Source organism: Carcharodon carcharias, chromosome 31 (assembly GCF_017639515.1).
Source record: "Carcharodon carcharias isolate sCarCar2 chromosome 31, sCarCar2.pri, whole genome shotgun sequence".
NCBI lineage: Eukaryota > Metazoa > Chordata > Chondrichthyes > Lamniformes > Lamnidae > Carcharodon > Carcharodon carcharias.
Window position 1 is genome coordinate 4056587 of NC_054497.1, and position 13414 is coordinate 4070000.

At 47.5% G+C, this 13414-nt stretch overlaps 1 protein-coding gene across 1 annotated transcript in view; it reads right to left on the reverse strand.

The window, feature by feature from the left end:
* Positions 1–635: 635 nt before the first annotated feature.
* Positions 636–13414, reverse strand: part of LOC121271671 (somatostatin receptor type 5-like) — a 37580-nt gene continuing 24801 nt past the window's right edge. The window contains exon 2 of the mRNA XM_041177798.1: positions 636–1980. Coding sequence (XP_041033732.1) covers positions 755–1942 — 1188 coding nt within the window. The 5' untranslated portion in view covers positions 1943–1980 and the 3' untranslated portion in view covers positions 636–754. The remainder of the gene's footprint in view (positions 1981–13414) is intronic.

Consider the following 13414-nt stretch of genomic DNA (forward strand, 5'->3'; position numbering starts at 1 on the left):
CAGCGCAGCGTTTATATACTGTGTAACAATACAGGCACGCGATCCAGATCTAATCTACAAAAAGGCTGCACACATCACTAGGGAACAAAGCTCGTGAAGTGTATCCTTGAACAATTCACTGGGGATCATTTGCTTCTCTCCCTCTGCATCAATCTGCCTCATTCCCCCAAACTCGCGTGTCCTCTTGCAGGTTAACGTGCTGTCAAGTGATCCGCTCAGCTAATCGTCCCCTCCCCCCGATGTCCACCCCTCCCCACCACCACCCCCACCCCCCCAACCCCACCCATCCTCCTGAAGACTTGGACCCAACCTCAACTTCGGCACCAACAGATCTGTGACTGTGGAACTGAGCCCCAGTGAGAGTCCATGCTGGGGCATATATTAGGGATTGGGTTAACAACTGCCCCATGGCCCTGCTTCTTGATGCCCACTTGTCTTGTGGTGCAGCACAAGAGCTTGGGGGAAACCATGGCACCGAACCCTGATTGACCTTTGCCACCCCACTCCCACCACACCCCCCCCCACCCCCCCACACCCACAAACTAGGGGCACAGACGCCAATTGTAGCACCGCCCCACTTTTAAATGAGGCATGGACCACAGTGTGAGCAAAAGGACCTCTCCTAATATATCCTGTTAACTCCATACCAGGCAGTGCAATTCCCATTAAGGGAATTGGCCTAGAAGGTTTAATAAATTCAGATTGATTCGACTACAGAGAAGGAACATGGGCAGTCACAATATTTCACAATAGCTTACAAGTCACTGATCTCCAGTGTCCCATTTTTGGCTGAGTTAGGTAAGATTTCGTTGGGGATCTTCTGCTCTGAGCTGATGCCCAGCAGGCTGTCTTGCGCCTGAACGTTCTGGGCAATATTGTGGATATGCCGCATCTCCAAGAAGGTGTTGCTTGTCCCTCTACTGCCTGGGTTCTTCTCGTCCACTTTCCTGGTGGCGCGGCACAGGATCTTGCGGAAGCCTTGCTTGAAGTTGTCCGAGAGGAAGCCGTAGATGATGGGGTTGGCGCAGCTGTTGGCGTACGACAGCACCACCACGAAGAAGTAGAGGCCCACCAAGGCGGGCTCCGAGGGCATGGTGGACACCAGGTTGACTATGTTCATCACGTAGAAAGGCAGCCAGCAGAAGACGAAGACGGCCACCACGATGACCACCATCCAGGTCACCCGACGCTCTGATTTCTTCCTCTTGGTGGAAGTGGCCCTCACCTTCTTGCCAGAGGACTTCACCTTGATCACAATGAGGAGGTAGCAGATGCAGATGACCAGCAGAGGAGCAAAGAAGCCCAGCGTGGCTGTATAAATGATGAAAGCCGTGGACCAGATGATAATGGGCTCTGGCCAGTTGATGTTGCAGGTGTGCATGCCGGTCTTCACATCTGAGAAGATGACAACTGGAAGGACCACCACGAAGGAGACAGCCCAGACCATGGCGTTGACGATCTTGGCCACATGGGATTTGCGCCATTTGATGGACTTCATGGGATGGACCACTGCAAGGTACCTGTCGATGCTCATTACAGTGAGGCAGAAGATGCTAGTAAACTGGTTGATCCCGTCCACCGTCATGACCAGCCGGCACATCAATGAGCCGAAAGGCCAATAGGACAAGGCATTCTGGATGGCGAGGAAAGGCAGGCCTAGCATGAAGAGCTCATCGGCTATGGCCAGGTTCAAGATGTAGAGGTTGGTGACTGACTCCATTTTGGCGTAGTGAAGGATGACGTGGATGACAAGAGTGTTGCCACTGAGTCCGATGACACACACAGTGAAGTATATGGCTGGGATCAGTATGGCGCCTCCGCTGGGTTTGCCTGCTGGCTCCGAGGTGCTGTTACTGGATACGTTTTCGACAGAAAGTGTTGGAATGCTGTAAAATAAAGGACTTGTCGAAGGTGTCACAAGATAGGATAGAGGTTTTTCCATCGCTTCCCGGGTGTGTTGCCTCCAGCTACAATGGATCCCTGAAAAACAAAACCAAATTCATATTAGCGAAGCCCACACTGAACCATGTCTATTCATTCGAACTATGTTATTCCAGGTTAACACTCCTGGTTTAGTCATGGTAATCATGTTACTCCATATTTGTCTCTGTTAACCATGTTATTCTATACTACTCCATAATCCATGTTACTCCATGTTTGTTCATGCCTATTTGGTAACTTTCCATACCACTGATTGAAAGAAAAAGAAAGGTTTTTCTTTCCTTATTCTTTCAAGGGATGTGGGTGTCGCTGGCTGGGTCAGCATTTATTGCCCATCCCTAATTGCCCTTGTGAAGGTGGTGGTAAGCTGCCTTCTTGAACCGCTGTAGGTACACCCACAGTGCTGTTAGGGAGGGAATTCCAGGATTTTGACCCAGAGACAGTGAAGGAACGACAATACATTTCCAAGTTGAGATGGTGAGTGACTTGGAGGGGAACTTGCAGGTGGTGGGGCTCCCATGTATCTGCTGCCCTTGTCCTTCTAGGTGGTAGAAGTCATGGGTTTGGAAGGTGCTGTCTAAGGAGGCTTAATGAGTTGATGCAGTGCATCTTGTAAATGGTACACACTGCTGTTACTGTGTGTCGGGGATGGAGGGGGTGAATGTTTAAGGTGGTGGATGAGTTGTCAATCAAGTGGGCTGCTTTGTCCTGGATGGTGTTGAGCTTCTTGATTGTTGATGGAGCTGCACTCATCCAGGCAAGTGGGGAGTATTCCATCACACTCCTGACTTGTGCCTTGTAGGTGGTGGACAGGCTTTGGGGAGTCAGGAGGCGAGTTAGTCACCGCAGAATTCCCAGCCTCTGACCGAGTGAGAGGGTAAACAGAGGATCCACCAAAATTTTGCTTTAATATTTGATCCTGCCACTCAAAAAGTTCTCTTGGTGCACTGGCCAACATTCCACTCTCGACCAACACCAGCAAATACAACAACTTGCATTTATATGGCACCTTTAACGTAGCAAAATGTCCTAAGGCGCTTCACGGGAACAAGCATCCACCAGGGCTTGACAACAAGCCACATAAGGAGTTATTAGGATAGGGAACATAGGTCTTACGGTGGCATCTTAAAGGTGGAGAGAGAGGTACAGAGTCGGAAATGTTTAGGGACAGAATCCCAGATTTAGGACCTTGGCAAAAAACAGATTAACAGTTCCTGAAAAGCTGCTGTCTAAGGCCTTTCAGCCATAGTACACCGAGGAGCTGGAAACCATGTAGACGCCCCCCCTCCCCACCCCACCCTCCACCCCGGGCTGTATGCCTGAAATGGAACGTGTATTGGGACTATCAAGAGCATTGCAATTGTATCAAGGCAGCTCAGAGTGGAACCTGCTGCCTGGAGAACAGTTGATTTTATTGCATTTTCTGTAATTTTCAATTTGAAATGTTTTGTAGCGTACCTTTACAAATGTCACGAATAAGGTGTATTTTTGGAACAATTTTGAAAGAAGTTCCTCAGATCAGAGATATTTCTGCAATGGCTCTAATGGAAAATGGATCCCAATCTACCCTACATGGCAAGTCACTCATTGTGTGAAGTTTTTTGACAGTTCAGCCTGATAAGACACAATGACTATGGTCGCGTTATTATTTGTTATAATTCTAATTATAGTCTAAGATTAAATCTGAAATTGAATAAGGTCTGCACATTTTTTAATGGATGTTGGTTCACGGTTAGTTCAAGGGTTCCTGCTGGAAGGAACATTTTGGACCTGCATTATCCAAGCTGGAAATGAATGGGTACAGGTCTTTTGGCAGGTGCTGGGAGTAATTTAAGTTACTAGCGTTACACTAAATATATTGGGAATAACATCCCTTAAATGGGTTGTTGCTAATGAAGTCTCCAGGCATCACTAAGGAGGTAACTTCTGTTACATTCCGACCTGAGAAGCAAAATTAACTTTGGCATCACCATGGCCACAGGTGGAAAGAAAAGGAAGACTTTGGGCCCAGGCTTTTCATTGGTTGGGCAGGCTCGGCAGGAGTGAGCGGGAGTGGGAGGGGTCGGGAACCTGACTTGCCCGCCTGAGGTCGGCTTGGCACCGCCATTTTACGCGGGCGAGCCAATTAACACCCAGCGTAAGATGCGGGCTGTAGCGGGTGGGGGGGGAGGAGGGAGAGTCAGGTCCAGCTCTCTCTTGTGCCTGCGCGGAGCAGCCTCAGGGAGATTGAAGCAGTTTTTAAAATAAATAAATAAACAAAAACAATAAAAATTCGATGGAACATGACTGTGTCACGTGAGATGGGTTTTTATTATTCAGAGGAAGTTTTCATGCAATCGTTATTAGCTTTAAGAAACCTCATCCCGCTCGTTGATGAGGTTTCCTAAAACAACGTAAAGGCCGCTTGGCCTTTCTGCCTGCCCCACCCACCGTTGGGTTGACGTTCATGTTAACCGCCGGTTTAATGGCCTCAATAGACCCGTCAATTATCGGCGGGCGCACAGCCGATTCCGGCACGCGCCCGCTGAACGGAATACGGCGAGACAGCGCGATGATGTCAGGATGCACGGCCAACATCATCGGGCGTCATTTTACATTGGCCCACCCCCAACACACGGCGAATGTAAAATTCTGGCCCTGCATCTATATAGCGCTTTTCACAACCACCGCCCACCTCAAAGCACTTTTACAGCCAACCAGGTACTTTTTGAAGCGTAGTGTCACAACAACTGACACGGCGCCAGAGTCAGGGCAGTACTTGCTTTTTAAATATATATCTATATATGTAAGAAAAGACACTAGTCGAAAGGTGACAGTAAAGGTCCAGTAAAAAATCCTGTAAAGTGACCCCTTCTGGAAAGTTTCTGTCTGGATTGTCCTGGGGGACCTGCCCTGAGAGGCTGCCTGGATGTCAAAGTCCATTTCAAAGACACGCATGAAAAATGAAAAGACAGGACTTTTAAATCATTGTGCTTCTGTGAAGACAAAGGAAACTGCCACCCAGTCAGCTACAACCCACCAAACACCCCAAAAACCATCTTGTGATGATTCATATCTCAGAATGTGTCAAAAGGCTTCTGAGATGAAAGGCAAATAGACTTTGGATGCAAGACTTGCTAGGTGAATTCCACCTCTGCAGTACACAGAAGTAAGTTTGAAAACTGACTCTAGCAAGTGGGAAGAAAGGCAAAAGACAATGGTCCCTGCAGAGACAAACAAGCCATCTCTCTCTCTCTCTCTCTCGCTCTCTCTCTCTCTCGCTCTCTCACTCTCTCCGGAAACCACCACATGGTGTCTTCTTCAACAGAGTGCAAAACTGAACAAAGCTAACTCCTGAGTCCAATCAAAATCACCCAAGGCAAAAAAACTGCAGCCCCCAGGTTTAGTGCCTCGTCCCTCAAGCACCTTTTGGACACCATGGAGGCCCTCTGTGAGTCCTCTACCCCCGCTCCGCCAGCAGGAGGGGCAGTGGCATCACCAGACCAGCATGGGAGGCAGTGGCAGTGGTGGTCAGTGCCAATGCCCTGCAAAAGAGGACAGCCACCCAGTGCCGCTACAGGGTGAATGGTCTCATCCGTTCCGCCAGGGTAACTCACTCTTCTCATCGCTCTCAACTCCCACACTCCCAAACCCATCACACATCCACAGGGATCTCACACCTCAAGGGACAACACCACTAACTCTCACACACACCCTCACATCCCCATCAGGCTCATATCCTCTGGAGCTCACCCTGTCCATGGCTCCGCTCACCACACAAACATTCCGCACAGTGCCCTGTGTCCTGCTCACACTCTCTCCATCTATTTCATGCAGGAGAAGCTGGCTCACATCAGCAGGGAGGGGTCCCAGACCAGGGATGGAGTGGCCCACATTAGACCCCTCACTCACTTTGAGGAGTGTGCCATCGCGCTGACTGGTGAGGGTGTGGACCGTGCCTGTGGTGACAATGAGGTTGGCGCAAACACTCGTAAGGATCCTGCACCACATCATCCCTCTCTCAACACAACTGTGAGTGCTCTCTCTCTCCTGCTTCTGACTCTGCTGCCGTGCATTAATTATTTTTACTTCAGTTCACAGGGAGCTCTGCCAAACGACCAACACCCTCAGCCAGCCAGACCCTCAGCTCCATCTAGGTCTTCAAGTCAAGAAGACACCTCCTTTATTGAAGAGCTGGAAATAAGCAGCCTGGAAGACCCATCACAACCCTTACCCACACCCTCCACCAGCGCAGGGACACACACCTCGGTGGGACCTAGATCTAGAGCAGGCTCGGGTTCACAATCCGGTGGTCGCCACTCGGACTCATGTCCACAGCAGGAGGAGGAGGCAGGTTCAGCCGAGCTCCCCGGCACTCGGAGGGCTGCTGGGGAAGAGGCATCTATGAGGCCCGAGTCAGATGATGAGCCTCTGGATTCAGCCTCCCAACCCATCCTGGACAGTCAGCAGAAGGCGGGGGAACATCACACAGAGCTGGTGGAGGCCCTCAGAGTGGCTCACGAGTCGGAGGAGTGAGTCCGCCTGCTCTCTGATGAAGTGGTGCCCCCATGTGTCTGTATGGAGGTCTCCATGGGGAGGATGGAGCAGAATGTGGAGATGCGCACAGACCTGCGCTTCATCGCGGGAGCCGTGGGTGAGTTCCTGCAATGGCGACGCGAGAGGGAAACAGGGCATCTCGACACCCCCCCCAGGTGCTGCTTCCCCTCAAGGAGTCAGGCTGGGGCCCCCAGGCACCCGAAGGGAGGAGGAGCGGCAGCTGGAAATCCCTGGGTCATCCACTCAGGAATTTCAGAGGCTGTCCTCTCCCTCAAAGTCCCCTTTGCCAGTGAGACCCTCAACCTCATCCTCTGTCACCGCAGAGAGTGCAGCTGGCCAATGACTGATTCTGGAGGGAGAACAGTGTGTGTGTGTGTGTGTGTGTGTGTGTGTGTGTGTGTGTGGAGCAGGGCCTTTCAGAGCCTCGGGCAAGCACTCTCCATGCACGCGGACCCTTCACTTATCACACTCACCTCAGTGTCCGGAGCATTTTCAATGCTGCCTGCTGGGGTTCATTTTCAGTTGTCCATCTGAGCTGACCTGTATCTCCTCCCACCCACTGATCACACTCCCATGCAGCACCTGATCTTGTTCACCATGACTGTCGTTTTAGCCAGCATGGCGGTGTTCAGCTTTTCATTTGCTCCCCAGTCTTTCCCCCTCCCCCAGTCACCTTTATCCTTTGTCCCATCATTGCTGACCCCTCCCCCCAGCATCACCTTCCACCTCCCCTCCATGGGTGTCCAGCTGAACGTGCGCGTTCCCTTCCCTCCCGAAAATCCCTCCCCAATCCACATTAACCTTCACTCCCCCTCCCAACATCACGCCACCGACCCCCCCCACCCCCCCACCAACACCTCTTCCTCTCCCAGTGGACCCTAGATCTTCCTCTCCCAAACGCAGCTGGACCTTCCTCTCCACCCCCTCGACCATCATCCGTTGTGAGCGGACCCTCAATGGAGACTTTCCAGTTTCCGTGAGCTGCTTTGCAGCCGAGCTGTGTCTGTGAGAACCCACCCAGCCATGAACGTTCCTGCAGTGTGCCGTCGATGCCGAGCTCCAGTGTCTCCTGCCCCTCACATGTACGCGATGCGGCCAAGTCCTCACTGCTGCACATTACACTTGTCAAGACGTGTTCTGCACTGGCGTGTTTTCCTGCCAACGTGGGTGGACGATCCAGCCAGGGGCAGGGGGAGCGGGGGGGGGGGGTGCTGAGTCTGGCATATCAATGATATGCAGATGATATGCAGATATATTACAATGAGGCTCCAGGTGTCCAATGGCGGGGAACGCAGCCTGCTATTGACAGGCAGAGTGGACAATCGCAAACAACACCATGAAACCGATTTCTGGCCTTCCCGCCATATTGTTCACTCAGGCCACCGAACAGGCCCAACACCAGCGGGCATGGACAACTCCGACCCTGGGGTGAACCCAGAACTGTGGCTCTCAGAGGTGGCAGTGCGACCAACTGAGCTACAGTAAAATGTGGACTGAGAAAACGCCAATCTCGCCAAAGAGAAAGCTGTTTGAGAGACTGAACTTGGCTCTGACCATTCGTTACGAATGTTCAATTGAAGACAGTGATAAAAGAGAGCTGTCTGAAAGAGACAGATCAAACTGCATCATTCGATGGATTCCCCCCCAGATCACTGGGCTTCCCCATATATCCTTTCCTTACCACCCAGAGAAAATCGGCACCATTCGCGACTCCTCAGATACTGAAGCAGCACATGTCCAAATGCAGCAAGACCTGGACAATATCCAGGCTTGGGCTGACAAGTGGCAACTAAAATTTGCGCCATACAAGTGCCAGGCAATGACCATCTCCAACAAGACAGAATCTAACCATTGCCCTTGACATTCAATGGCATTACCATTGCTGAATCCCCCACTATCAACATCCTGGGAGTTACCATTGATTAGAAATTGAACTGGACCAGCCATATGAATACTGTGGCTACAAGAGCAGGTCAGAGGCTCGGAATCCTGTGACAAGTAACTCACTTCCTGACTCCCCAAAGCACGTCCATCATCTACAAAGCACAAGTCAGGAGAGTGTTGGAATACTCTCCACTTGCCTGGATGAGTGCAACTCCCACAACACTGAAGAAGCTTGGCACCATCCAGGATAAAGCCCGTTTGATTGGTACACCTTCCACAAATATTCACTCCCTCCACAAAGAGTGGCAGCAGTGTGTGCCATCTACGAGATGCACTGGAAACATAGAAACTAGGAGCAGGAGTAGGCTATTTGGCCCTTCGAGCCTGCTCCACCATTCAATATGATCATGGCTGATCCTCTATCTCAACATTTTATTTCCGCTTCCTCTCCATTCCCCTTTGATGCCCCTAATATCCAAAAAATTATCAATTTCTTTCTTGAATATACTCAGTGTCCTGGCCTCCACAGCTTCTGTGATAGAGAATTCTACAGGTTGACCACCGTCTGAATGAAGAAATATTTCCTCCTCTCAGTCCTAAATGGCCTGTCCCGTATCCTGAGACTGTGGCCCCTGGTTCTAGACTCCCAACCAGGGGAAACATCCTCCCTGCACCCAGTCTGTCTAGCCCTGTTAGAATTTTATATGTTTCAATTAGATCCCCTCTCAATCTTCTAAACTCTATTGAATACAGGCCCAGTCGAACCAATCTCTCCTCGTATGACAGTCCTGCCATCCCTGGTATCAGCCTAGTGAACCTTCGCTGCATTTGCTCTATGCCAAGTATATCCTTTCTTAGGTAGGGAGACCAAAACGGCACGCAAGACTCCAGGTGTGGTCTCGCCAAGGCCCTGTGTAACTGCAGTAAGACATCCCTACCTCAGAACTCAGATCCTCTTGTAATGAAGGCCAACGTACCATTTACCTTCCTAATTGCTTGTTGCACCTGCCTATTTACTTTCGTTGACTGGACAACCAGATCCCTTTGTACATCCACATTTCCCAATATATCACCATTTAAATAATACTTTGCTTTTCTGTTTTTCACACCAAAGCATATATGACTTCTCATTTATCCATGTTATACAGCATCTGACATGTGTTTGCCCACACACACAACTTGTCTAAATCACCTTGAATCCTCCTTGCATCCTCCTCACAACTCACAAACCCGCCCAGTTTTGTGTTAGCAAACTTGGAAATATTGCATTTGGTTTCCTCATCCAAGTCATTTATATATATCGTGAATAGCTGGGGCCCAAGCACTGATCCCTGCGGTACCCCACCAGTCACCGCCTACCATCCGGAAAAAGATCCATTTATTCCCACTTTCTGTTTCCGGTCTGTCAACCAATTCTCAATCCGTGCCAGTATATTACCCCCAAACCCATGTATTTTAATTTTGCTCACTAGCCTCTTATGTGGAACCTTAACAAAAGTCTTCTTGAAATACAAATACACCACATCCACTGGTTCTCCCTTATCTATTCTACTAGTTACAGCCTGAGTAAACTGCAGTAGATTAGTTAAGCATGATTTCCCTTTCATAAACCCATGCTGACTTTGTCTAATCCCATTAATGCTTTCCAAGTGTTCTGTTACCATGCCTTTTATAATAGACTCCAGCATTTTCCCTACTACTGATGTTAGGCTAACTGGTCTGTAATTCTCTGTTTTTTCTCTCCCTCCTTTTTTAAATAGTGGGGTTACATTTGCCACCCTCCAATCTGTAGGAACTGCTCCAGAGTCTATAGAATTTTGGAAGATGACCTACAATGCAACCAATATTTCCAATACTCTGGGATGTAGGTAATCAGGCCCTGGGGATTTTTCAGCCTTAAAACCCCATTAATTTCTCTAGCACCATTTTTATTATTAATACTGATTTTCTTCAATGCCTTCCTGTCACTAGACCCTTGGTTCACTAACATTTCTGGGTATTTATTTGTGTCCGTTTTTGTGAAGACAGAACCAAAATATGTGTTCAATTCTTCTGCCATTTCTTTGTTCCCCATTATAATTTCCCCTATTTCTGACTGTAAGGGACCTACATTTGTCATTGCTAATCATTTTCTCTTCACATATTTATAGAAGTTTTTAGAGTCAGTTTTTATGTTCCCTGCAAGTTTACTCTCATACTCCATTTTCCCCTTCTTGATCAATCTTTTTGTCCACTTTTGCTGAATTCTAAACTGTTCCCAATCCTCAGGCTTGCTGCTTTTTCTGGCAATTTTATATGTCTCCTCTTTGGATCTAATACTATCCCTAATTTCTTTTGTAATCCATGGTTGAGCCAACTTTCCTATTTTATTCTTGCGCCTGACAGGAATGAATAATTGTTGTAATTCACGCATATGTTCCTTAAATATTAGCCATTGCCTATCCACTGTCAACCCTTTTATTAAGGTTCCCCAATCCATCATTGCCAACTCGCACCTCATACCCTCATAGTTCCTTTTATTTAGATTCAGGATCCTAGTTTTGGATTCAACTTCTTCATTCTGCATCTTAATGGACAATTCTATCATTTTATGGTCGCTCTTCCCCAAGGGACCCCGCACAACAATAATGTTAATTAATCCTCTCTCATTGCACAATACCCAGTCTAGGATAGCCTGCTCTATAGTTGGTTCCTCAATGTATTGGTCTAAAATATCATCATGTACACACTCCAGGAAATCCTCCTCAACAGTATTATTGCTAGTTTGGTTTGTCCAATCTATATGTAGATTAAACATCAGAACTAGGAGCAGGAGTAGGCAATTCAGCCCCTCAAGCCTACCCCACCATTCAATACGATTACGGCTGATCTCATTTCGGCCTCAACTCCAATTTCCCACCCTCTCACCATAACCTTTCAACACATTACTAATTAAAAATCTGTCTGTCTCCTCCTTAAATTTATTCAGCATCTCGGCATCCACTGCACTCTGGGGTAGTGAATTCCACAGATTCATGACCCTTTGAGAAAAGTAATTCCTCCTCATCTCTGAGTTAAATCTACCATCCCTTAGCCTAAAACTATGGCCTCTCATTCTAGAATGCCCCACAAGGGGAAACATCTGCTCCACGTCTACTTTGTCTGTCCCCTTTAGCATCTTATATACCTCAATTAGATCTCCTCTCATCCTTCTAAACTCTAGCGAGTATAGGCCTAAACTGCTCAATCTCTCCTCATAAGACAAGTCCCGGATCTCTGGAATCAATCTAGTGAACCTCCTCTGAACTGCCTCCAATGCAACTACATTCTTTCTCAAGTAAGGGGACCAAAACTGTGCACAGTATTCCAGGTGCAGTCTCACCAATGCCTTGAACAGTTGCAACAACACTTCTCTATTTTTATGCTCTATTCCATTTGCCTTCCTTATTACCTGCTGTACCTGCATACTAGCTTTCAGCGATACATGCACAATGACACCCAGATCCCTCTGCACTGAAGCATTCTGTAGTTTCTCTCCATTTAAATAATAAGTCACCTTTTTATTCTTCCAACCAAAATGGATAATCTCACACTTATCCACATTAAACTCCATCAGCCAAATTTTGGCCCATTCACCTAACCTGTCCACATCCATTTGTAAATTTCTTATTTCTTCATTGCAACTTACTTTCCCACCTATTTTGGTGTCATCTGAAAATTTAGCTATAGTACCTTCTATCCCTGAATCCAAGTCATTAATGTAGATTGTAAATAGTTGGGGCCCAAGGACCGAACCCTGTGGCACCCCACTAGTTACAGCTTGCCATCCAGAAAAAGATCCATTTATCCCAACACTCTGCTTTCTGTTGGTTAGCCAATCCTCTATCCAAGCTAGTATATTACACTTAACTCCATGTGATCTTACCTTGTGTATTAATTCTTTGTGCGACACCTTATCAAAGGCCTTCTGGATATCCAGATATACTACATCTATAGGATCCCCATTATCCACTTTGCTTGTCACAACTTCAAAGAACTCTAGCAAATTAGCCAAACACAATTTCCTCTTCATAAAACCATGCTGACTCTGATGGATTGCATTTTGACTTTCCAAATGCCCCATTACTACTTCCTTAATAATGGATTCCAACAATTTCCCAATGACAGATGTTAAACTAACTGGTCTATAGTTTCCTACTTTCTGCCTCCTCCCCTTTTTGAATAAGGGCGTTATATTAGCATTTTTCCAATCCACTGGAACGTTTCCAGAATCCAGGGAATTTTGGAATATTATAGCCAATGCGTCCACTATCTCCACTGCCACTTCCTTAAAGACCCTGGGATGCAGGCCTTCAGGTCCTGGGGACTCATCACCCTTTAATCCCAATAGTTTGCTCAGTGCTTTTTCTCTAGCGATGGTCATTGTTCGAAGTTCCTCCTTCTCTATACCCTCTGCACTACCTGTTAATATTGGGGTGGCACTAGTGTCCTTCATTGTGAAAACTGAGGCAAAATATTGATTAAGTGTCTCTGCCATTTCTGCATTCCCCATTATTAACTCCCCAGTCTCATCCTCCAAGGGACCAATATTCACTTTAGCTACTTTCTTTCCTTTTACATACTTGTAGAAACTTTTGCTATCAGTTTTTACATTTTGCGCTGGATTTCTTTCATAATTTACCTTTGCTCTTTTTATTATTTTTTTATAATCTTTTGTTGATCTTTAAAAGTTTCCCAATCTTCCAGCCTGTCACTGACCTTTGCAATTTGGTATATCTTAGTTTTTGCCTTTATGTTATCTTTAACTTCCTTGCTTAGCCATAAATGCTTTTTCCCCCTCTTACCATCTTTTTTCCTTTTTGGAATATATTTTACTTGGGAGGAATTGAATATCTGCCATGGTTCATCAACTGTCCTAACTTGTAGTCTTCCTGCCCAGCCCACTAGGGCCAACTCTGCCTTCATGCCTATGTAGTTACCTTTGTCCAGAACACTGGTGTGGGACTCAAGCTTCTCGCTCCCAAACTGAACTTGAAATGTTAACATGCTATGATCACTCTTCCCTAGAGGATCC